The sequence below is a fragment of the Lynx canadensis genome, chromosome A3, assembly GCF_007474595.2.
Source record: "Lynx canadensis isolate LIC74 chromosome A3, mLynCan4.pri.v2, whole genome shotgun sequence".
Lineage (NCBI taxonomy): Eukaryota > Metazoa > Chordata > Mammalia > Carnivora > Felidae > Lynx > Lynx canadensis.
The window spans coordinates 21,003,442-21,029,102 of NC_044305.1; the positions used below are offsets into that span (position 1 = coordinate 21,003,442).

The 25,661-nt window shown below is 49.6% G+C and overlaps 1 protein-coding gene across 3 annotated transcripts; it reads right to left on the reverse strand.

The window, feature by feature from the left end:
* Positions 1 to 1,537: 1,537 nt before the first annotated feature.
* LOC115510112 (lipopolysaccharide-binding protein-like) lies at positions 1,538 to 25,241 on the reverse strand. 3 transcript variants are annotated; one of them, XR_003967623.1, is made up of 16 exons: positions 25,087 to 25,241; positions 23,351 to 23,465; positions 22,104 to 22,232; positions 18,729 to 18,884; positions 18,077 to 18,140; positions 14,182 to 14,245; positions 13,451 to 13,542; positions 12,766 to 12,942; positions 11,127 to 11,186; positions 9,002 to 9,169; positions 7,650 to 7,717; positions 6,802 to 6,844; positions 4,751 to 4,814; positions 3,870 to 3,946; positions 2,127 to 2,721; positions 1,538 to 1,803 (listed from the first exon to the last, which is right to left on the reverse strand). XR_003967623.1 is itself a non-coding variant. In XM_030309614.1 (15 exons), the coding sequence occupies exons 1-15, from the start codon at positions 25,208 to 25,210 to the stop codon at positions 1,759 to 1,761; spliced, it is 1,446 nt and encodes a 481-aa protein (XP_030165474.1). In that variant the 5' UTR covers positions 25,211 to 25,241; the 3' UTR covers positions 1,538 to 1,758. The 3 variants fall into 3 exon arrangements, 2 of the variants coding, with proteins under 2 accessions (XP_030165474.1, XP_030165476.1); XM_030309614.1 differs by lacking the exon at positions 2,127 to 2,721; XM_030309616.1 differs by lacking the exons at positions 2,127 to 2,721; positions 23,351 to 23,465; positions 25,087 to 25,241 and adding an exon at positions 19,448 to 19,744 and having other exon boundaries at positions 22,104 to 22,127.
* Between the last annotated feature and the right edge of the window lie 420 nt (positions 25,242 to 25,661).

Here is a 25,661-nt window from a genome sequence, read left to right on the forward strand (position 1 = left end):
GGCAAGGAGGGATTCCCAGACGCAGTCGACAGGTGGGGAAACAGAGTCAGACAGGCTTTGCCCGGGGGCCCAAAGCAAGTCAGGGTTCCACAGAACCCGGGGCAACACTCTTGCAAGTGGGGGCTGGAACTGGGTCAGTTGAGCCTGCGAGGAGGAGATGATCGGTAATCACGTCCAGCCAAGAAACGTCGAATCCCCACTACAGCTAAATAAATCCTTTTACGTGGGTTACCTAATATGACCATTATAACCGCCCCAGGAAGTGGCTACTGTTGTTATTATCCTTATTTGATTTATTGATTTATTTATTATTAAAAAAATTTTTTTAACATTTATTCATTTTTCAGAGACTTTCTCGAGAGAGACAGAGCATGAGCGGGGAAGGGGCAGAGAGAGAGGGAGACGCAGAATCTGAAACAGGCTCCAGGATCTGAGCTGTCAGCACAGAGCCCGGCGTGGGGCTTGAACTCACGGACTGCGAGATCTGGACCTGAGCTGAAGTCGGACGCTCAGCCGACTGAGCCACCCAGGCACCCCAATCCTTATTTTATAGATGAGGATCCCGAGGCAGGGGGAAGGGACCTGACCGAGGCCACGTGGCTAGGAATAGACGAAGCCCAGGTCTGTCACCTGTGCAGCATAGGGATGGGTGATGCAGGCAGACAAGTGAACAAAAGGAAAGAGGAGGGGGCACGTGAGACCATGGCCCACCCTGCCAGCAGCTGGGTGACAGAGCGTTGTCCCATCTCGGAACGCAGCTCTGTCACACACAGGGTAAATGGGTCTATTCCCCGTGAATTATCTCTTAGCCGGCAGCTCCATCCATCTGCTCATTAATCCAATAAAAAAAAAAAATATCAAACGAGCCTTCTGATTCCCAGTCCCCGGGGGCCCAACTACATAACTTGGAAATGACTCTTTAGTAAGTCTGATCAAGGGCTGGTTGTTCAGTGATTAGAAATCATGGCCTCTTCCTCCAGGCTGGGGGCTCGTAAACAACAGTTGGATGAGCTTTTTATTGGGGTCGGCCCGAAAACCTAGAGGGATCCATTTCTTCCTAATTTACACCCATTTCAGTGGGGAGAACAGCGGGAGGCTGAGGGTTTGCTCTGGGAGACCCAGCGGCTCCCTCGGCTGCAGCAGGCAGGAAGCGAGGACGGGAGCACATATTGAGGTGCGCCCAGGAGCTGCCCAAGCACAGTGATAGACAAAGTGCCTTACAGACCGGGCGTCACTACCAGGTCCAGGGCTGAGTGGGGAGCAGAACCCCTTGTTTCCTCATTGAACTTCCCATAGTAGCAGCCAGTGAGAAAGGGGAATGTGGTCAGGGTTGAGCCTTGGAGAACATGGATGGGGCTGACCATCCAAAGACCCCTCAGTCAAAAGATGGTGGGTAGTAGGGAGGTTCAGCGAGAGTACCAAGTGGTTCCTTCATTGAACCATTCAATAAATATTTATTGAGGACCTACTACATGCCAGGCACTGCGACCTGATGGTGTCTGCCCTTAAAGATAGTATAGGCCAGTGGGGGAAGATGGTCCAATCTTGGGGGGAAAGTGAAGTCCAGAGTCAGAGAAGGTGTGGGTGCACCTGCTGAAGAGGAGCGGTGTGGGGGCCGGGGCCAGGCAGACCTCTCCCCCAGATCTGAGAACGGAAAAATCTTCGTCTTCTCAGAATCTCCGGGAATATGCTGCACATCTGGAAAAGCAACTTGCCGATTTAGCTGTGGCCTCCAAGCCCCCGTCTCTCTCCTTGCCCTCAAACTCTCATGTACTGGACATTGGCACCTAGGAACAGGAAGTCCTGGGAGAGACAAGACAGGACAAGATGGTAAAAGCCTCCTCTGCTCCGAAAAGATGTATCTCCGCTTAAAGGGAGGCCCACGTCTGGGGAAACACAAGCTCTGGCAGAAACAGGTCAGTGCATAAATCGCGAACGTACCTCCATCCCCAAGGTCTCCATAAAGCACAGCTTTTGCCAGCCACCTTCTCTAAGGTGGCAATTTATCTGTCATTTCCCAAGCTGCTGCTTCCTGGCAGGCCTCATAAATGTCCTTTGTGTCACCTAAATTTTGCCTCCTTCGCGAATAACACAAAATTGTGCGCGGCTGGGATTTACTCTCCTACCTCCTGGTAACTTTCCATCACCCGAAGGGGCGGGAACTCTGAACTCCAGGCGAAGTCCAATTCTCTCCCACAGCGATCCATCCCATGCCTTTGGAGGTCAAACAAATGACCTCAAAATTCTAATGAGCATGATAGCGTAGAATAAATCTTCTGATGATTTCCCACGTGCCATCCTGAGGCCAGCTGTGTGAATTGTCAGTTTTGACTTAAATAACGAGCTGTCTGACTCCTTGTAATCACTCAGCAGGAGTTGGATGTTGAGCATCTCTGGGCCCAAGAGGACTTTGGATATTGGTTTTTCCAAATATAGCAGTTGGTCAGTGTCTCAGTGTCCCTGACCACTCTGCTGCCCTTCACTCTCTGCAGTGACTGTTATTTGCTGGATATTGATGATGGACCAGATGCGATCTGGCATCTCCTTTACTGCTCACAGGGCTGCCGACCCAGTCGTCCCACCTTGCAGATGCTATTCTAGAAAGATAGCCTGAACCGTGGGCACAGACAGACCAGAACATGCTTGGACAGCATAGTGAAGAGGAGAGTGAACAATCAGACGTGTTCCTTGGTATCGAAATCGTTCAGTAGGTTATGGTCTCTGATGGATAGAACGGTATTTAACATGGGAGCGCTGAGGACTAGTTTGCAACAACAACAACAAAAAAGAAAAACAGCAAAGAAAGAAAAAGGGTCTGGGCACCAGGAGTGCAACTATCCCAAACAAACAAACGAACGCATTTTTGAAATACCTAGAGGGGCGCCTGGGTGGCTCAGTCGGTTAAGCGGCCGACTTCGGCTCAGGTCGTGATCTCGCGGTCCGCGAGTAACTGTGGGGGAGGGAGTATGGGGTGATGGTCTATGAGGGGGAGTACATCAAACCTATATTAATAATAACGTCCCTCCACTTAAGAATTTAGAAGAAGGGGCGCCTGGGTGGCGCAGTCGGTTAAGCGTCCGACTTCAGCCAGGTCACGATCTCGCGGTCCGTGAGTTTGAGCCCCGCGTCAGGCTCTGGGCTGATGGCTCAGAGCCTGGAGCCTGTTTCCGATTCTGTGTCTCCCTCTCTCTCTGCCCCTCCCCCGTTCATGCTCTGTCTCTCTCTGTCCCAAAAATAAATAAACGTTGAAAAAAAAAAAATTTAAGGGGCGCCTGGGTGGCGCAGTCGGTTAAGCGTCCGACTTCAGCCAGGTCACGATCTCGCGGTCCGGGAGTTCGAGCCCCGCGTCGGGCTCTGGGCTGATGGCTCAGAGCCTGGAGCCTGTTTCCGATTCTGTGTCTCCCTCTCTCTCTGCCCCTCCCCCGTTCATGCTCTGTCTCTCTCTGTCCCAAAAATAAATAAACGTTGAAAAAAAAAATTAAAAAAAAAAAAGAAAAAAAAATTAAAAAAAAAAAAGAATTTAGAAGAAATGTTCAAAGCTTACAAATGGCTTTCATAACCTGGGCTGTTGCCCTGGCAGTGTTTTCAAAATGAGCCGGTCTTGAAGTTCCCCATGGTGGGAGGGGGTGGGAGGCAGTGGGGGCAACAGACCGTGTCAAATGCCTCTTGCCCCGGTAGGGGTACCACCTCTGAAGGACACGTCGATCACTGCACGGCATCTAGCCATGCCCGGGGCATCCCTCCCCAATCCAGGCCTTCTGAGCTGTAAGGCTGGGCTGGCTCCGACCCACTGAGCTATGGCCCCTGAACTTGGAAAACTAATCACCCCCCTGCCCCAAATCTTCAAAAGCCCACCTGAGCCCACTGACCTTGTGGATCTCGAGAACAGGGTCATAGAGCTGAATGCGCTTCAGCAGAGGGAGGGGGAAGCCTTCTGCCAACTTCTCTGGAGGTTGAGGCATAACATTGAGAGAGATTTGTTAATAAACAACAATTGTAAGGTAAGTTCCTCTCTGCCAACTCTATACACGGTATATTCCCATTTAATTATCACCAAAGATTATGAGGTAGATAAGACTATTATTTCCATTTCACCGATAAGGAAATTGAGGCACAGAGTGGCCACGGAACCTGTGCGAGGTCAGAAACTGGCAGAGCTGGAATGTCAACCCAGGCAGGCTGCTATAGGAGCCTGAAATACCAGCCACGGTGCCGTATGGGAGGAGTGGCCGGGATGGGGCAGCACACGCTCATGTGAAGAAGCTAGTGGGCACCTGCTCTCTGCCCTCCGCCCCTGTCCTGCCCTCTGTTGCAGCCAAATGAAGCAGGTCCTTGTGGAAACAGTGTTTAGGGCTTTATGCCTTATTTTCTGATTAGGGAGTTGGCAACCGACTGGGAAATTCGGAGATGGGCCACCTCGTGCCCTCTGTATTAACTTCGTCCTCTGTCTTTTGCCTGCCATTTCGGGGTGTAGGGGGCACTTCTGTGGGCCCCTCCTTCTCTCTCAGGAGGAGGTTTCCTGTGCTCCAAAGAGCTGCCTCAGTGTCCAAATTTCGCTAGAGCCTTGGAGGGAGATGAGGCCACCTCCAATAGGCCCATCTCACAGACGGGCCGCTGAAGCTCAGAGGAGAAATGACTAGTCCAAGGTCACTCAACCTGCAGGAGAGCCCTGTTTCCCATCTCCAAGTCCAGCTCCTTTCCCCCCAAAGAGTATTGTCCTTGATTTGGAAAAATCCATAGTGATTCTTACCGTTGACCTGAGGGTAGAGGGTGTTGAGAACGTGGTAGTTGAGCAGCGCCTCCAACAGCTCCACCTGGTGGAGAACAGGAGAGATACAACTGTGACCACACGCGCCATTTTGCCTGGGCTCAGCTAATTCTCTACGTGCTGCCATGGCAAAAAAGACGGAAAAAAAGCAAATTTCAGATAGGTGGCTACATCATGCTACTATTTTATGAGATAAAACTATCTTGAGATGCACATTTACGTGCGTGCAGACGGATAGAAACATTTGAAAGATTACACACCCAACTGTCCTTCCTCAGAAAGAACATCAGGGTTTGGCTTAGCCTTATCTTTAGTATTAATTTTCTTACTTTTTTTTTTTTTTTTTTTACAATTTAATTTTTCCTTCACAGAATGTTTTCCTGAATGATTTTTTTTTTTTGGAAAAAATTTCAAAACGAAAGTTATGAAACCCAACTTTTAACATTCACCATGTGCCCGGTATAGGGCTCAGAGCATGACGTTATACATCTGATTCAATCTTCACAATAACCATTTGGAGTTGATATTACTGCCCCCATTTCACAGACAGGAAAACCGAGAGCCACAGAATGAAAGTGACTTTCAGAAACTGAGCAGCAGGGGCCACATTTGAACCTGAATTTATCTGATTCTATCATTGTTGCTTTCTACATCCTCTGTTCTGGTAAGATGACTTTTTGTGAATCTTTACATTTGACGGTTCACCTCATAGAACATTTTTAATTTTTTTAATGTTTATTTATTTTTGAGAGAGAGGGAGAGGGAGAGAGAGAAACAGAGCATGAGCGGGGGAGGAGCAGAGAGCGAGGGAGACAGAATGAGAAGTAGGCTCCGGGCTCTGAGCTGTCAGCACAGAGCCCGACGTGGGGCTCCAACCCATGAACCATGAGATCATGACCTGAGCCAGAGTTGGTCGCTTAACCAACTGAATCACCCAGGCGCCCCACCTCGTGGAACACTTTTTCATGCCACGCACAGAAGCAATATTAGCGTGTCATTATTCCCTTCCTCCTTTGTTATGGAAAGAGGTCATCGTTTGGGGTCCTTGGGGGTAGCATCTCTCCCCATGGTTTATGTGCTTGTTTCTACTTGGTAAGTTCGTAAAGGAAGGTCTGGGCAGCAGAAGGCAGGGGGTGGCTGGCCAGAGGGGCCAGTGATGGCGGGATGGTGTTTGCAAGTTAAAGTCTATCCATCTCCTGCTTGGCCTGCCGTCATCCTGTCTTCCCTCTTGTCAGAGACTTTTCCCTGATTACTTCTTCCCATACTGATGTTCCCACGGTCTTTCTTCCTTCAATATGGGGCCATCCATTTCACTGTTTGTTCCTCCTTGTGGAATCACCTCTTGGGTTAGCCTGCCCCACAATCCATTCCTCTGGTTTTAATAACGGAGCTCCTATTTTCCCCCGGGGACCCCTCCTTTCCAGGCTCAGTCCGTACGGTTTGAGACCCCACATCCTGGCCCCAGGAGTCCAGATGAAACTCATGTTTGGTCAATCGGCCTTGTCCAATTTTTAACCACAGTGAGTGTCTAAAGAACGGCCACGTGATTCAGATTAATCCAATGAGAGCTAGCACCCGATATCTTGTATTGGGATGTAACTGCTCCTTGGCCCTATGTTTCAAGTCTTCGAGAACTTCTACCCTTTTCTAGGGCAGAAAGCAGATCTTCTAATGTTTCTATTTTATTTTTTTATATTTAAAAAATTTTATTTATTTATTTATTTATTTATTTATTTATTTTTGAGACAGGGAGAGACAGAGCATGAACGGGGGAGGGTCAGAGAGAGAGGGAGACACAGAATCTGAAACAGGCTCCAGGCTCTGAGCGGTCAGCACAGAGCCCGACGCGGGGCTCGAACTCATGCACCGTGAGATCGTGACCTGACCCGAAGTCGGACGCTCAACCAACTGAGCCACCCAGGCGCCCCTAATTCTTCTATTTTCTACTGATGGGTGCCATAGCATTGCTTAGTAAATGCATGAAATTAACTAATACCTTAAACATTTCATCAATAAAAACAATAAGAACTTACATTGAATACTCCAACTTTAGATTCTTTCAGTTCCACTTGCACCCTGTAACAAATCCGAGAAGACTCAGAGATGTGGTCATTATGCCCATGGGAATTTCCACTCAATAATGCCCATTATGCCCATGGGGGTCCTCAGAAAGGAGGCACTGGCTTGAGAAGACACAGAGCCAAGGATGGGGTAAGGATGGGACTGAAAAAGATGATTAAATAACAAAACCCCCTTATTGTGATACCCCCTTATTGTGAAGGCTTGCAGAGGGGAGATGGGTCGTGTAGAGGAACTCAATCTTTATCTGATATTAGAAAGTCAACAGAGCTGATGTTTAAAATTCACGGGCTAAACAAAAACAGTATTAGTTAATTCTTTATTTACTATTACTTTTTTAACGTTTATTCATTTTTGAGAGAGAGAGAAAGAGACGGAGTGTGAGCAGGGGAGGGGCGGAGAGACATACACACAGAATCTGAAGCAGGCTCCCGGCTCTGAGCTGTCAGCACAGAGTCGGACGTGGGGCTCGAACGCACAAACCACAGATCATGACCTGAGTCGAAGCTGGGCGCTCAACCGACTGAGCCACCCAGGCGCCCCATTTTTAAAAAAAATTTTTTTTCAAAAATTCTTTAGCAATGTGGAAGTAATGGGGATTAGGTGGGAAGGAAGTTTATGGAGGCAGGACCCATGGGGCAACAACTCATGTAAAATTTAAGTTTCCTTCCCCAGTCGTGGGCCCCAACGTTGAGCGGAGGCTCTGCTCACAGCCCCATCCCCAGCTACAGAGAATCAGCTAGAGGGTCCAGATGGACGAAGCCTAGTTGAGTGTCCCCATGTGGGCGGGAGGCTGACTTACTTTCCTGGCTTCAGGGCCCCAGTGATCTTGCTGGTGTTGAAGGTCAACATGGCAGACACATTGGTAGCCTGGGAATTCCAGTAGAAGAAAACAGGTTTTTATATGAGAAAGGTTGTCCCCTATGGGAAGGATACCTATTAGTACCAACTGTTTCCTTTAAACAAACAGCTGAGCAAGTTAAAGCAGGAACTTGTCCACTAGACTGTAGGCTCCTAGAAGGCTCATCACAGGTACTCGATAAATGTTTGAACTTGGACTTGAACATTTTTTACTTGAAATTGCTGACTATGAACGCGTTTAAACTGTGAACAGACTACCGCGAAAAGGTGTAGGGTGCCTGTCCCTGGATATCTCTAAAGGGATCGCTTTTAGCTATCTCAGGGCTAAGAATCAGCCCTAGTGGTGACAATAATAAAAAATAATAATGATAAAATTTTGTTTTAGTTTACAATATGTACAACGTATTAAATGTACAATCCATTAAACAACAAATTTGATAATTGTAACAATAATATCAAACTGCAGATACAGCATCTAGAAGCAATTACCCTTCCAGAAATCTGTGTGGTTGAGTTTCAGATCTGAAACAAGAGAGCAAAGTTCTCCATCCGGTGGGCAGGAACCCAAAAGGATTCAGAATCCCTTCTCTCTTGGACAGGAGAAAGGAGAGACCACTCTCAATATTTAACTCAGAGGGACTTTAATATAGGGAATTGGTTATGCAAGTGATGCAATTGACAAGAAGCCAAAAAAAAAAAGTTAGAGGGGTGACTCAGAGACTAGCAAAGGCAGAAAGCTGCTTCTACCCCAGGACTAGAAGAACCGAAGGAGGAATTAGGGTTATGAAAGCCACCGCCGAGGAGAAATAGTCAATGCCTGAGTCTCTGTCCAGAATCAAAAGAGGAAGAAATATTCTGGCTTCTTCCTTCCTCCCACCTGTAGCCTCTTGATGGTACATTCCATTGGCTGACCTCGCCTGAAACCAGGGTTCAAGGGCGCCTGGGAAATGTCATCTTCAGGGGTCAGATATAGATGCAGAGTAAACAGGTCAAAAACCCCCTCCACCTTCCTTCTAACAATAGCCCAGTCTCACTTAGTGGGAGACACATACATTAAACAAACCTGCCAACAACTATATAAGTATCTTTATAATTGCTATGCAATGATAATAATAGGGTGTTTTAAGGAAAAAAAATGACAGGGGGCCTAAGGTGGGTCAAGGGTAAGGGGTAATCAAGAAAGGTCTCTCTGAGGAAGTGAGATTTGAGATCTGAAGGAATTAACCAGGTGGTGAGTAGGGGGAAGAGCATGCAGAAAAAGGGAACAGCATTTGCAAAGGCTTTGAACCTTACCACACCAAGCCTGAACACAGGCTCCCTGACGGAGCTGGGCAGGAGCACAAAGCCTTCAATCTCCATCTGGGGGGTCAAGGACAGATTCCCAGGGCTGAGGTTCAGGAATGGGGCTGAGGCCATTGTTCCCTGGAGCTCCAAGTTCATGTTGGGGTACAGTCTGGCTAACTGGGGGGACAGAATGAGGAGATTATGCCAAGAGAAGGAAATATGCAAGTCTGCCAAGGGCGCCCCAAAGGGAGTCAGATAAAGCTGAGAATGTTTTTTGATTGATTTTATTTTCACAAAATAATGCTCTGTTCTTCTTTCTCTTAATGGGTCACCTGGAGATCTTTCCTGTCATCAGACATCTGGAGTCTGCATCATGTATCTTGTGGCTGTACTGGGTCCATTGTGCGTGGGTCTGTAACCGATCTAACCACAGTGAAAAGCAGGTGGTTTCCAAGGTTTCGCCATGATAACGATCACCCCTGTGTGTACCTTTGGCTATTTTGGGGAGGTGGGTGGAAGACGCTCCTAGAAGTGGAATTGCTGAGTCAAAGGGCAGGGATATTTTTCAAGCTCTTGACAGGTATTGTCAAACTGTCCTCCAGAAAGGTCGGGCCAATTTTCTCATGCCCCATCCCTCCTGGGGCGTGAGGTGAGAGACCTATTGCGTCTCGGGCCCTCCCTGCACTCGGGGAAACTGTGCACGCGGAGACCAGACCCCCCCCCCCGCCCTCCGTTTTTGAAATATGACCAGACTAGATGGCACAGTTTCACCAGTGCTCACGGTTTTCTGTTTAACTGGAATTTAATTGGGGGGCAAGACTTGTTCCTTTTTAGGGGAAAGAACAACAGTCCCTGTGAGCCTTTTTTGTTATGCAAATATAAAACCTGCATCCTACAGTAAAAGGGAGATATTTAGAAGGTTGGGGAGGTAAAAGGCTTTACTGAGAAGCTGGGCTGAGTTGCATCTGCCACGTCGAGGCTGATGTAAGCAGGAAGTGGGAGGGGAAGAGTTTGCTCCTCCTTCTAGGGCTAAAAGGATGTTGGAGCCACCGAGGGCTCTCCAAATCTGACAACTTGGTAGCCTGATAGGCGGTTCTGGAGCTCAAGGGAGAGAAGGAGCCTATGGGGGGCACCTTATGGAAGGATGCGACCCAGGCACTGCAGGACCTTAAGTTTAAAAACTTTCCCATTATAACCCCCTCAGCCACCTGCAAGGCTTCTCCAAGGCCTGTTCAACACTCCTGACTGTCTGAGCTGTGTCTTGCGGGGGGCTGGGAAGGTGGGGGAGAGGACAGGTGGATTGCTGTCGGGTTAGATGAGACGCCACGCACAGTGAGGTTTAACCCCACGATGACAGAGTTGCGAGGATAGTCCCTGCAGCACTGATGTAGCGATGAGTGCAAACAACCCCCGGGTCCCCTCAGGGGACACGGGCTAAGCTACAGAAGTCCACCGGATGGATAGCCAATGGAAACAAGAGTGAGGAAGCTCCTTATCTACCTCGACGGAATGATCTCCCAGGCCAGTAAGGCGAAAAAGGAAGGTACAAAATCACGTGTGTGGTACGTTTCTGTTTGTGTAAAAAAATGGAAAAGACTCACGGCGTTTGTTTGGATCTACCCGGAACATCCCCAGAAGGATATGTACTGGGGGTGGGCACGGGGGGGTTCGGGGCCAGGAGCAGATGGGAAAATTTTCCACTCTAGAACCTTTTATGTGTTTTGAATGTGGAGCTACGAGAATTTAGTGTGGTTATAGACAAATTTCTTATTTACTGTGAGGGTGCCTGGTCCCTCACGTGCCCGCTGTAATTATTAATGTCATTAATAATGATGTTATTATTAATGATGTTATTAATTAGGGTGCATTTGGCAGGACGTGTTGGCATTCTTTGGGATTCTCAGATACCATCGGTAAAAGACCGGGCCACCTGTGGTCCCACGAGACATGGGGCTCCGGCGTCTGTCGTTTGGGCTTTGGAGAGAAGCCCCCAAGCCTCCAGAACGAAGCACCGCCCCCGCTGGGGGCTTCACTGCTGGCCTCGGTCAGCTGAGAGTAGCACCGAGGTTTTAGAGAAACCCCTGGAGGCTAGTGAGCCCGGCCTGCACCTGTCCAGGGCTGAGAGAAGGCTTACCCGGGGCGCGAAGGGGCGGAAGGACTTGGTGGTCAGGCGGATGGTAGAGCCAGAAGGAACCTGCAGCAAAGAGACACAGTTTTAGGGTCCTCCCGCTGGAGCTGAAGGTGTAAGAATAAGGAGGTGTGGGGGGGGGGGGGGGAGATGTTCAAGACGGTAGTTTCTTGACTGCCTGTGTTACTATGGCAACAGTCGCGGGGGGGGGGGTGGTCCCCGCCGCTCTCCTTGGGACACAGGCGACATGCGGTGTCCCGAGTGAGGGTGCGATCTGCAGTCACAAAGATGTAGTAGGTACGGTTCCCGGCTTTGTTACTGTGTGGTCTCAGGCCATTCCCTTCACCTCTCTGAGCCTCAACTTCCTCATCTGTAGCATGGGGATAATAGTAGTCCCTGCTTATCAGGTCATTGTGAGGGCTAAATGGGACAGTGTGAACAATGCACCTAGCCCAAAGCCCAGCATAACTATTATAAAACACAGCTATTCTGGGGCGCCTGGGTGGCGCAGTCGGTTAAGCGTCCGACTTCAGCCAGGTCACGATCTCGCGGTCCGTGAGTTCGAGCCCCGCGTCAGGCTCTGGGCTGACGGCTCAGAGCCTGGAGCCTGTTTCCGATTCTGTGTCTCCCTCTCTCTCTGCCCCTCCCCCGTTCATGCTCTGTCTCTGTCCCAAAAATAAATAAACGTTGAAAAAAAAAAAAAAAAACACAGCTATTCTGATCCGATCCACTAAAAAAAGGGGACTGCACCACAGGCAGGGTGGGTTACTCAAATGTGATAACAGAAGTAAAAGGCCTGTGTGCATGTGTGAGAAATCAATGAAAAGACAAAGAGCCACTCCCTCCACCCGCCACACGGCCCCCATCTACCATCAGAGCCGGCTGGACCTTCCAGGCCGGCCCGCACTCTGTGCTTCCCTCATCATCCCGACGCCGTTCACGAGGCCTCAGTTTTACAAAAAGCGACGAGAAATAATTTTCTGAGACCCAGAAATACTAAAGAAACTTGAGAATTATTAAAGATGTCATCCATGGTAAAATTTAAGATTCCTGACAAAAAGTCCCATTTAAGACAAGTGTTTTAAAGGTAAGTCCTGGGAAGACTTTGCCTTTCTTTCTACCATGAATCACTAGATCACGGACCTTTTTCACTTTGGCTACAAGGAAGCTCCCAGAGAGATTTTTTTATTAAAAAAAAATCAACTTAGGGGCACAGTATTTTCTTTAATTGTACTTTACTTGTAACTTGGTCTTAATTTCCTGTTCCATGTAATTATATGCATTTATCGGGGTATTTATTATCCTGCCTCATTTACTAAATTTTTTTCAGTTTTTTTTTTTTAAACCTCCGCAACCAAGCATGAGAGAAAATATGAATTAGAACAACAGGTCTAGACTGGGGCAAAAGTAAAACACAGACAAGGAAGCCACAGTCTTTCACAGTTCTAAGGGAGAAAGAATTTTGATTTGAGCTTTCTGGCGGCCAAAGAGAAAAGGGAAATTGTGCCAATTTGTATATTTCCTTGTCTTAATCTTTTTTCACGACAGCTTCCCATTTCACTGATGTAAATGGGGTAGAAAGGAAAGAAGGAAGAAGGACAGGTTACACTGTCACTCGTGAGTGCTATTCTGCCACCACCCTCACCATGTCATCTGTGATGGAGAAGTTCAGGTGCCCTGCCTCGTGATAAACCCGACTGGCTGTGTTGAAGACATAATCAGAGATGGCAAAGTAGACCATTCGGTTGTGGTCCTCAGGAAGACTCATGACAGGAGCAAGGAAGGTGACTGGGGAATAGCGATCGCGGTTAAAAATTTCACCCTGGAAAGAGAAACAGGATGCATTTGAACTTTTCAAAGTCTGTCTCAGAGCTGGACAGCTGAGCTAGGCAATCGCTCGCATAGACTGATGCGGGGGCACTGGCGAGAGTCACTGCCTGAAACTACCACAAAAGGCGTTTTCCTAAGGGTCCAGAATCCCTTAATGACAAGCTCCCCAGCTTTGGCATATTAACCCATAGTACCCTCTACACCACCGTCTACACCACCTAGCCGGGTTCTGATTGACCTCACCTGCATGGTGGTCAAGATGAAGGAAGGGAAGAGCGTGGGTTTCAAGGTCTAAGGGTTGTAAGATGCCTGTTGGAACTCTGGCTCTTGAAACCCTCCCCATCACTCCATATCGCCCTGCCCTCAACACAGTGGGCACCGCTGGGGAGATGGGGCCAGATCTGAAGCCGGAGAGACAGGAGGCCCCGCGTGAGGGCCGGTCCTGAGGGCATGCCACCCTGGGGCCCAGCCCACCCCAGCCCCTCCTCTGGGCCTCTCACCTTAAACATCACGTCCAGCATTTGGGCTGTTGCCCGAGGGGCTTCCGTTAAACTGTAATCGATGCCAGCGAAACTGTCGATCTCTGTTGTGACTGTGAACCAGGAGAGGGGCGGAATCAGGAGCCAGGTGATGGGGGACCTGATTGACCCACACCCTTGTAACTTTCTTCATGGCTCCCTGCCCCTCTGCCTCCAGACCTTCTACCCAGCCCAGCCCCACAGCAAAGAGCTGCTTCTCCAAGAAAGAGATGGCATGGTTCTATTGTCCCACTGGTGGATTAGCCATGAAGAGGGTAGTATGCTCAGCCTGGGGCCCGAATGGGTTCCAGGGTTACACACACACACACACACACACACGCGCGCGCGCGCGCGCACACACGCGCGCGCACGGGGGAGGGGCAGAAGGAGAGAATCCCAAGCAGGCTCCGCCCTCAGCACAGAGCCCGATGCGGAGCTCAATCCCATGGCCCTGAGATCATGACCTAAGCCGAAATCAAGAGTCAGACACTCAACCAACTGAGCCACGCAGGCGCCCCTGCATGTGTATATTTATATTTGCATATACAAAAGAAAATTTGCATATGCAAAACCTAAACAGAGGTTACCTCTTGGGAGAAAACTGGGGGAGAAAAAGGGACTTAGAATGATTACTTTCCACGTTTCTGTCCCGTTTAATGTTTTATGAGGTATGTATCTGCGCGAGTATCCCAGGGACGGGTGGGATGGCCTACCTGGCAGAGTTTGGAGATACGGCTGTAGGTCAGAGGCCACCGATTTCTGGATCCTTTCGCAAATCTGCAAAACACGGGAGGAGAAGCCTGAGCGGGTCCCCCGGCTTTGGTCTGCCATCGTGCTAATCGCTTTAGTCACGGCCTTTCACGTATTTGCTCACTGACCAACGATTCTACAAAAATGTATCAGTGCTTACCATGTGCCATGCGTCAGGAAACAGAAACGATCAAAAACATGTAGGTCCCGTGTGGACCTCAATAGGGTCCAACTGGATCTTTCAAAGTAGTGCCCGGAGTTGGACATCTGAGCTGGGTGGTCCGTGACCCAGCCTGGTGGGGGGACGTCGGCCGGAGGCACTTCCTGAAATACTACGGCGAAAGATACTTTCCTTTGGGAGGTGTTGGCCTCCCAGAATTTAGAATTGAATAGCAGAACTAGACCGTCGGGAATGTATGTTCCCAAACCAGTTTGCCGTACGTGCTCTTGTAATCGCTCAAATTATTTATTATGTAAACCCACGAAATGTGGCGGAGAAATCCAAAGATAAATGCCTTGGAAAGGTGAGCTGCTTAAAGAAAATGCTGAGAGAACCAAGAGACGTTCTTGGTGTGAACAGGAAAAAGCTTAGGAGGAAAAAAAGTCATAAAAATCTAGAAGGATTCTGCACTGGGATTACTTTGCAAAGGTCTTCGAATTCTCATTGTGGTTAGAGAAATCTGAGCCGGAACTTGGGGCAGATCAATGTTTTATGCAAGAAAGACGAAGTCCGTTGTCAATCAATCAAGAGACTATTTTCATTTTGTTTGTTTGTTTTAATGTTTTACTCAGTGTTTTGAGAGGGAGAAAACGTGAGCGGGGGAGAGGCAGAGAGAGAGGAGGACTGAGGATCCGAAGCGAGCTCTGTGCTGACAGCTCGGAGCCCGGAGCCTGTTTCGGATTCTGTGTCTTCCTCTCTCTGACCCTCCCCCGTTCATGCTCTGTCTCTCTCTGTCTCAAAGATAAATAAACGTTAAAAAAAATAATAAAAAAAAAAAGAAGGATCCACGCATGTAGGAAGGAGAGGAACATGGCGGGGTGGGCTCTGAGAGCATGGGGTGGGGCCCTGGCCTTGTGTGGGGGTTGCAGGTGCCTTCCTTCAAGAGGTGACATTTTAAGGGCAGGCTAAAGGGTGAGCAGACATAAATCAGGCACAAGGTTGTGGGGAAGGAACTACGCTGGGGGCAGGGCAGGCAAGAGGTGAGATCGTAGCCTCCCTTTGTAGCTGGCTCAGTTTGGGGAGAGGAGCTTGGCATCAGGTTGCTGCCAAAAAGCAAAGAAAGGTGTGGTGAACAATAGTCATGGTTGATTTCACGGGAACAAGGAAACGCTGCTGGCCTCACTGGAGCCTGTCCCCTTCTTGTTTTTCCTTCAGACAAAGGCCCATCTTCCTAAAGGACCCCTGGATGCCCCACCCCCCGGAGGGGACCTGCACGATGGGGGGAGCGAAGGCCCTTGGGCCCTCAGGCCCAGACCTGTAGTAGGGCCTCCCAGGGAGGCGGGGTAAGGGTGTAGTATGTGAGCTGAGCAAACCTGGGTTCAAATCCTCTTCGGTCCCCCCGCTGGCTGTGTGACCTTTGAAGAATCTTTCCCTGCTTTCGAGTCCTCACACACAGGATCCAGTGACAAGGCCAATCCCTGCTTCCCAGGGATTTTGGGGGGACTAGGGGAATGAGACAGTACGTATATATGGCCCAGAGAGCAAACATGTAGAAAGTGCTTATTCTTTTTTTTGTTGTTGTTGTTAAATTTTTTTTTTAGCGTTTATTTAATTTTGAGACAGAGAGAGACAGAGCATGAACGGGGGAGGGTCAGAGAGAGGGAGACACAGAATCCGAAGCAGGCTCCAGGCTCTGAGCCGTCAGCACAGGGCCCGACGCGGGGCTCGAACTCATGGACCGGGAGATCATGACCTGAGCCGAAGTCGGCCGCTTAACCGACTGAGCCACCCGGGCGCCCCAGTAAGTGCTTATTCTTAACCCTGTTGGTCAGATACCATATCCCTTCCTGAGTGAGGAATTTGAAAGGCTCTTAGTTTTCCTGCAAGAAGGAGATTTCTGAAGACCCATAAAGGTCAGGGGTCAGGTGAGATCTCCATCTTTCACGAGACACCCAGCCCCTGTGAGGCCTTTGGTACAAGATGCTCCATGTTCTAGGAAGTTCAAAACCCAACCTACCTCCTCACTAGCAAGGTGACCACCGGGCAAGTTATTCTACCTCTCAGAGCCTCTTCTATCAAATGTAGAAAACAGCACCTTCTTCAAAGGTTGTGGTTGAGACTCAATGGCATATCAATAGTTCAGTGCTTAGCACACTACTTCTGGCCAAACCACAGGCTCAATAAATAGCTGCCATTGCTATAAATAAGAATAATTAGAGGCGCCTGTGTGGCTCAGTTAAGCGTCTTCAGCTCAGGTCACAATCTCGCGGTCCGTGAGTTCGAGCCCCACGTCGGGCTCTGGGCTGATGGCTCAGAGCCCGGATCCTGCTTCGGATTCTGTGTCTCCCTCTGTCTCTGCCCCTCCCCCACTCACGCTCTGTCTCTGTCTTTCCCTCTCTCAAAAATGAATAAATGTTTAAAAAAATTTAAAAAAAGAATAATTATACAGTGATATATTCGGTTCACATTATATTAACTGATCAAAACAATAATTAATAAATTACCATGACAATTATTATATTAACGCTACTTGTAATATATTACTATATTATATAATATTACTAGTCATCATTTGCACCCACACTGCGGAAGAATACTGTGTCCTATTCAGAAAGCCATGGCATCGTGGTAATGGGGCGCGCAAGAAGGAGGTTAGCATATGTCCCCAGCTCACCTACACCCCAGGACTCCAGAAAAAGGAAAGGAACAGAATCCAGTTTGCCATTCCCATCTGTGGGGTCTGTCTGCTATTCCCGCTTCAACCACCAGGGGGCACTCAAAACAAGACCAGGGGCACCAGGATGGCTCAGTTGGTTAAATGGCCAACTCTTGATTTCGGCTCAGGGCATGATCTCGTAGTTCGTGGGTTCGAGCGTCGCATCGGGCTCCGCACTGACAATGCAGAACCTGCCTAGGATTCTCTCTGTCCCTCTCTCTCTCTCTGCCCCTCCTGTGCTCTCCTTCTTTCAAAATAAATAAATAAACTTATGAAACAAGACCAGACGTTGGACCGAGTGTGAGTGTGTGTGTGTGTGTGTGTGTGTGTGTGTCTGTTTTCTTCTTTCCTCCATTACGTTCTCCCTTCTCAAGCACAATCGTTGCTACAGACACAGCTCCACATTCATAATGCCTCAGGAATTTTGGGGATGAAATGAGTGTTTAACGTGAAACCTCTTTGTTTTAGCCAGAGGTTTCAAAATTTGGAGATTTCACGTAATTTTTTTTTTTTTTTTTAATGGGAAAAACCGACACTCTGTGGCTGCCTTCCCGTCCAAGGCAGGGGCTCATGAACACCCGGTTCTCACGTTCCCCAAGTTTCCTGCCTGCTGTCTGCAGGCACCTAAGTGTTAATTTCCTTTTTGGCCTTACGGAGTGCAGGGCAGTGAGGGTGGGGGGGAGCACGCCCTGAGCAAGGTCAAGCAGAGAGAAGGGGAGGAGTCTCTGTTCGGTCCCTGCTGTTTTACCATTGGCTGAACTTCTTACCATTCTCTGCCTGACCACACCCACTTGGAGTCCAGAGACCCACATTTTGCCCCAGCCTGACTGCACACTGGCTCCAAGTGATTTGTCCTTTCTGGGCCTTGGGCCTAAGTATGTCTGGGCCAGCCCTCCTGACCATCTAGGACCAGAACTCCGTGAGGAATTACACCTCACCCTTGCATGGCACGGCGGGATACCAGCCGCGTGGACATTCCTACCTTGTTTTCCAACGCTTTGCGTAACTTGGACTCAATCTGGTTGTCGAAGAGATTCAACAGCCACCTGGGGAGAGGAGCACAAAGGATGGTCAGCTGTGTTCCGCCGAATGCAGGGGCAGTGAGGCAGCAGAGGGGCCAGGCCGGTCTCCAACGGAGCCCTCTCAACCAGTCTCGGTGCCCTGCTGTGTGACAGAATTCTGGACAGGATGGAAATCCAGAGTCCCCAACTCCCAGTACGTTCACTGATTCAGCGCATCTGGTCTCCCAGCCCCCTGCTGCACCCCGATCAGGTTCAGTAGATTTGGAGGAGAGGCTTGAGAATCCATATATTTCTAAACAAGGAAACTGAGACTCAAAGAGATGTACTCAAGCACTTGTATATTGTCCGCACCCTCTCCTTTGGCCAAAGGCCCTTGTGTTCTTCCAATAATCAGATTTCACTCCCTTGATGGTGGTCCCCACCAGCATTCCTGGCTTGAAACTACCTCTGTTCATCTCAGCAGGGTCCTCCAAGGAATGACCTCTAAGTGCCTGTGATGTGCCTGTGCATGATGTCTGGACACTTATGCTTATCAGAAGCCAGGCTTCGGGCTGGGTGGATCTCGGGCTGCACCCAGGGATCAAGTTGGCCAGGGTCCCGATGGTGACCTACCCCAAATCTCCCGACACGTCCACCTCCACATCTTGAATGTGGCTGCTGCAGCTGGTGGCACTGACGGTGGGCCTCCCAGAGAGCTCTCTGCCCAAGAGAAGGTTGACTGAAATGGTAATGCCCTTGACCTCCACATCAAGGGACCCGTGTAGTTTCCTGGAGGAAATGAGAGAAGCAGTCATGGATTCCTAGACTAAGATCAGCCACCATCTGGGGGGAAAATAGGAAGCTCAATTCTTACCCCAAAATAAATGGAGCTGGATCAAAACTTTAATTACAAAAATTATTACAAAGTAAAGATTTATTACAAATAAGACCACAAATGATCAGGAAGAAAGACTGGGTCTAGTTATTTATGGGAAGGAGTGGACAAAAGCCTTTCTAGGTAGGATTCAAGTCTCAAAAGCCATAAAGGAAATGGTTAATAAACTGGCCAGCATAGAAAATTAAAACTTCAGTGAACAAAAAAACCCTTCCGTATTCAAAGTAAAAAAAAAAAAAAAAAAATCGCATGGTGAGCCAGCCGAAGAGCTAATTTCCGTAACATATGAGCTAATTTCCTTAATACGCGAAGAACAGGCTTATACAAATTAATAAGGAAAGGACAAAACAACCCAAGAGAAGAAAAAAGGGATCAAAGATATCAAACAGGAAGTTCAATTGCAAATAAGCATATGAAAAGTTATTAAAAATGAAAATAAAATGATGCCAGTTTTTACCTATCAGATTGGTGAACGTTTTTGAAGCTTGTGAAGGTAACGGTAAACAGAAGTCCCAGACACCGTGGTTGGGAGAGCATATCTGGAATATAGACTGGTGGGATCCATCCTAACACACGCAATCTTTGGCCTAGAGATTTTGTTTCTAGAACTTTACTCTGTGGCTCTTCCTGCCAAGTTATATGCGTGGGGCAGCTCACAGAAGCATCATGGGTAATAGCAGAAGGTGATGAACAATCTAAATGTCAACTGGTGGGGCACAGGTTCAACAAGCCGTGGGCATCTATGCCATGCGTCCTTTAAAAAGAATGAGGGCTAATGTGGTCTCTCTATACAATGAAATAGTACTCATCAATAAAAAGGAAGAAAGCACTGGGACGCCTGGGGGGCTCAGTCGGTTGAGCGTCCAACTTCGGCTCAGATCACGGTCTCGCGGTCCGTGGGTTGGAGCCCCGTGTCAGGCTCTGTGCTGACAGCTCAGAGCCTGGAGCCTGCTTCGGGTTCTGTGTCTCCCTCTCTTTCTCTGCCCCTCCACCTCCTGTGCTATCTCTCTCTCTCAAAAGTAAAAAAAAAAACATTAAAAACATTTTAAAAAAGGAATAAAGCACTGACGCATGCTATGTTGTGGACAAACCTCAAAAACATGATGATAATATATGCCAGATACAAAATGTCCCATGTCGATATCATTCCAATTGTATGAAATGTCCCCAGTAGGCAAACCATAGAGATCTAGTTCAGATTGGTGGTTGCCTGGGGCTGGGGGAGGAGGCAATGGGCCGTGACTGCTTAATGGGTCTGGAGTTTATCTCGTGGGGGAATGAAAACGTTCTGGAACTAGATGGAGGTGGTGGTGGCACAACGTTGTGAATGTACCAAATGTCACTGGATTGTTCACTTTAAAATGGTTACTTGTATGCTATGTGAATTTCACCTCAAAAAATATTACATTAAAAAAGGTAAAAAAAAAAAAAAAAGAATGAGGTAGATTTTTATACGCTCATACAGAAAGATCTTTGAGATCTTTAACTGAACAAAGCCAGGACAGAAGAGCACGGCTCGATTCCTTTCATGGAAGTGAATAAATGTGACTTGTCGACTGAGCGTCTTTCTAAAGCCCCGCTGCCCAATAGAAATGTAATGTGAGTCCCGTAGGTAATCAAAACATTTCTAGTAGCCACATTTAAAAAGGCAAAATGAAAGAGGTAAAATTAATTTTAACAGCATATATTACCATTTCAACATATAACAACATAAAAATCATTCATGGGATTTCTTACGTTCTTTCTTGTACCGAATCCTCAAATCTGGTGTTTCACACTTACAGCAGATCTCAACTGGTACCAGCCGCTTTTCTTTTCTTCTTCTTCTTTTTTAAAAGTTTACTTATTTATTTTGAGAGACAGAGACAGTGCGAGTGGGGGTGGGGCGGAGAGAGAGGGAGACAGAGAATCCCAAGCAGCCTCCTGGCCAGCGCAGAGCCCGGTGCAGGGCTCGAACTCACGAAACTGTGAGATCATGACCTGAGTCAAAACCAAGAGTCAGACGCCCAACCGACAGAACTACCCAGGCGCCCTTGGCTGTTTTTCAGGTACTCTGGAAAGACACGTGTATGGGCTGAATTGTGTGTCCCCACCCCAAATTCAAATGTTGAACGCTTGAATACCAGGACCTCGGAATGTGACTACATTTGAGACAGAGCCTTTGAAGAGGTGATGATATTAAAATGAAGCCATTAGGGGGATGCTTGACTGATTCAGTCCATGGAGCGTGCAGCTCTTGATCTAAGGGTTGTGAGTTCCAGCCCCATGTTGGGTGTAGAGATTACTTAAAAAAATAAACTTAAAAAAAAAAAATGAGGCCATTAGGGTGGGCCCGAATCCGATGTGACTGGTGCGCTCATAGGAAAAGCACACACTGAAAAGAGGACACAGAGGGACACCCGGGGTGCCTGCACACAGAGGGACCACCATGTGAGGACACAGCCAGAGGGTCACCGTCTGCAAGCTAAGGAGAGAGGCCCCGGGAGAAAGTAGGTTTGCTGACACCTTGATCTTGGACTTCCGGCCTCCGGAAGGGTTGTTTAAGCACCTAGTCTGTGCTATTTCATTACAGCAGCCCAAGTAGACTCATCCACCTTCCATCCAAGGACCTTGGAGGTCGGAGAACAGTTCAAAGAGCCAGAGATTTGTGCCCCTGGGAGCTGCCCTTGACCAACAGCAAATAAGGAAGAAGGGGTCGTAATGGCTGAGTTGGGGTAACTCAGAGGTTTGCTCTGCCTGCATGGCTTCCAGAAGTCCCCAGGAGGGCTGAACTCCCATCAGCTGCCAGGCTGACTTCCTTCCCTCCCTGCCTCCCTTCTCCACCCCCGTGGACCGCTTCCTTCGGTCATTTCCCAGGTAAAGTACTTGCACTTGAATTCTTGCCTTGGGGTCTGCTCCTGGGGAAAGCAAACCGAAAAGAAACAGCATTCTCTCATTCAGCTCACCCATAACCCCACCAGGAAAGCTTAAGTCTTAACCAAGAGCCAGGGCTCAGGCCCCTGTGGGCTCCTTTCATCATCCTTTCTGATGAGCCGGGAATACCTTGGGCCCAAGAAGGATGGGAGAAAGACCAAGGCCAACGTCCCAAGAGCCTGGGAGCAGAGTCTACTTACACGAAAGATTTGCGCACCTTCCATTCGCTCTGGACTCTGATGAAGGAGTCAGAGATGGTGAAACTCAGGCCCTGGCCGGGAAGGGGTGTCAGAGTGGAGCCAGGCAGCTCACAGCTGTGGATCTGCTGGCTGAGGAGAGAGAGGCATGGAGTGCCATGTCAGCCCCAGCTTGGGTCCCTCCTCAGCAGGGCTCTTGCTCCGACCTCCACCACCCCCTACCCCCACCCCACGGGGACTTGGCGGGCAGAGCCTGCTTCGGGCAGGCGTGTGGCTCCCCCTGACTGTGCGGCCATGCTAAGCGCGTTCCATCCCTTATGTCACTTAGGCCTCTCAAAGGGGACAGCACTGTCCTCGTTCCCTTGTTACAGAGGGGGAAATAGAACCTCTTGAAAGGGCCGCACTTGCCCGAAGTCACGCAGCTGGGATCAGAGCCCATGAATCTCGTGGTCCTGGGTCGGATCTGGAATTGGGCCCACAGGCACACCCCTTTGCGTTTTGCAGCTCCCTTGACAGATCCGGGTTGAGGGATCAGATCCAGGGAAGGCTGGGGCCAGCCTCGAGAAAAGACACAGAGTGCTGGGAGAAGCAAACCAAGACGACACATATCGTGGGGCCGTCAGTGGGAAAACAATGGTCGTTTCATTTTATTTGCCCGGCACATAGTAGGTGCTCAATAAATGTTTGCTGATGGACTGAATAAAAGAAAGAAAGAATGAAGCCATCAGTGGTAGCGGGCAGGGAGGGGGTGATGAGCTGTGACTGGTTTGCCCTCCTCCATTGGCTGTGCCTCAACAAGCATTTCATGCCCTTCTTTGGCATCAGCTGCTCATGTCTAACGATCGTCTGAAGGCTCAGCTCCAATGCCGGCTCCTCTGGGAAGCCTTCCTTGACTCCCCCGGATGTACAACCCTCAGCTCTAAGAGCTGGGCTAATGTCTTTAAAGTTTAAGGTCTATCTTCCCTTCCAGACTACATCCAGGGGCCAGACTGGAGCCTAGATTATCACAGTGTCACCCCCATTTTATAGATAAGGGAACTGAGGCTCAGGTCACACAGCTGGTGGGTCTTCTTTGATATTTATTGGATGAATGATAGAATGGGGGAACCCAACTCCTCCCCAGGACCTCTCTCTGAATGCTGCAGTGAACTCTCCCACTGCTGCCCCAGGGAGGTCCTGGGGTTCTCCTTCCCCTGCTGACCCCCACCCCTCCCTACCCTCTCAGGGCCCCGGCAGAAGGAAGGCCCCACCTATGGAACTCGTAGTGCCCACGGCCAAAGGGCTTGATCTTAAAGTCCCCGGTGAAGTCAGGCAGCGTGATTCTGAGCAGTTCCTCCCGCAGGGTCACCAATCCCTCGTGGGCCACTGTGGACAGGAAAAAGCTATGAGTCAGCCTGGCCTGTCTGCCTGCCTCCCCTCTAATCCCTTCAGTGGCTCCCACCTGCTCTAGGGAGACAGGCCGACTTCCTTGTAAGTATTAATGACAGTTACGGAATCTTGCTAGGACAGTTACGTGGGTGCCCAGCTGATGGGTGAGGAAACAGTGTCTTTGTCAGCAACCCCACCCAGGGAGGAGTGCTGTGGGTGTGGGTGGGTGGTCCTCTGTCCTGTCCTTCCCGGCATCTAGCCTGTGCTAGATGTAAAGACTTAGGGACGGAATCCCAGCATTGATGTCTTTCTAGCTGGCTGACCTTGGGCAAGCCTTCAGCCTTCACTTTCTCCACGGCAATGGTAACAGAACTCTCTTCTCGGAGCTGGCATGAGGATTACAGGAGATCCTTGCAGGGCAAAGAGGGGCCGGGGGCAGATAACAAGCACTCCTAGCTTGGGGTGTGTGCACATAGCAGGTGCTCAGGAAAGGCCCCGGAGCAGCAAAGTAGGGTTTATGTTATAAAAATATGGAAAGGACCAAAATGTCCAACTCTAGACGATTGGCTTAAGTAAACACGATACATTCACACAGCGGAAAGGAACCGAAGGCAAATTTTGCCTGACTTAGGGTTTCAAAGCACACAGCATTTACTAGGCCCCTTTGTTCAGGTACATGAGGGACCCAGGGTTCTGTCCTCAAGGACGGCATGTGTGCACAGAGGACCAGTGGTCTTCCCTTTTTCCAGCTGCACTCCTGTCTCTAGTGAGTGCGTGTGCCAGGCCTTCTGCCAGAACGCTACCCCTCGTCCCTGGTTAATTCCCACTCACCTTTTGTGCCCCCCCAACCTCCTCCAAGAAGCCTTCCCTGATTTCCTTTTCTCGTCTCCCAACAGCCCTGCCTGAGGGAACATTATCACCCCATTTAACAGAAAAGGCAATTGAGGCTCCATGAATGTGAGGACAGCCGTGCGGTGACTGGGGGGACTGGTGTATAAATACCTCAGCACCCTGGCCCTTGGATGGGTTAATTTTGACGCTTGGCTTCAGCAAAGCAGTCCTACTTCTCATTCTTTTAAGAGTGAGCTATGACATAGATACAAGGCATTGCCGGGTGATTCTTAAATGTTCGTATACGCGTGTAACCGCCACCCAGAGCACATTCCCAGCACCCGGCGGGCTCCCTCCCGTCCCCTCCGGGTCACTGTCTTTCTCTGGAGGCAACCGCCATTCTGACTTCTGGATTTAAGACAGAGGTTTCCAAGCTCTACCAAGAACTTTCCAGGGGACTCGTCCCAGTCACCTCTCCTGTCCTTACACACCTCTCCTGTCCCCCGGCTGCCTTCCCTTTCTCATCTCATGTTCCCACTCTCCTGTGCTGTTTCCTGGCATCCTCCCCCAAATCAACTGCTTGCTCTAAATCCTTATCCCTGTTGGCCAGTGGGGAGACCCCTGGCTCGGACAAATAACGTGCCCGAGTGGCACAGCAGGCGGGTGACAAGGCCTGACCTCGGCTCGCCGCCCCGAGGGAGAGCACCCCGTTGGTGTCCTCCACTGTTCCCAGAGCAGCCTGGTGCCCAGCGGGTCCCCAGTCCAGCCAACAGCCGCAGCTTCTTACCGTACTCCAGTCCCTTGTCAGTGATCCTGGCGACCAGGCCGGGGTTGGCACCCAGGGCCTCAGGGGAGGATGTAAGCAGCAACCTCAGCAGTAGAGAGGGCAGGGCCCCGGCCAAGGCCCTCATCCTGGATTCCCAGTGGAGTGGCCCAGGCCGGGTCCGGCTCCCATATAGCAGGAGGGCTGGGGCAGGGGTGGCTCCCGAGTGGGGGCGGGTTCCTGGGATCCGGTTCGGGGCAACGGGAATGGGAGGTACAGAGACTGGAACTGGCTTGCAACATTGCTGGGGTCATGGGTCATGCTTAGAAGGTGGTTGCTGCTGTCCCGGGTCAGAGGTTGGGTTGGCCTGACCCTGGGTGACAATGTCCGTCCACCCTTCCCGCAAAAAGACCCCACATGCATTGCTAGGAAGGCCCGATGTTACAGACTAGGAAACCGAGGCTCAGAGAGGCCACGTCCGTCCCTCAAGGTCACACACCTGACAGGTAGCGGAGCTGGGAGTCCGAGCCAGGTTGGGCACCACCCAAATTCTTTCCTCTCGTTTTAAATAAACAGGGTTGAGTATGAAGAAATCTTTC

Coding starts and splice junctions, on each gene's coding strand:
- LOC115510112 (XM_030309614.1), bottom strand. CDS start 25,210: ATGAGGGCCTTGGCCGGGGCCCTGCCCTCTCTACTGCTGAGGTTGCTG. Junction 22,233..23,350: donor GGGCACTACGAGTTCCATAG/GTGGGGCCTTCC, acceptor CTCTCTCCTCAG/CCAGCAGATCCACAGCTGTG. Junction 18,141..18,728: donor GACGTGTCGGGAGATTTGGG/GTAGGTCACCAT, acceptor TCCTCTCCCCAG/GTGGCTGTTGAATCTCTTCG.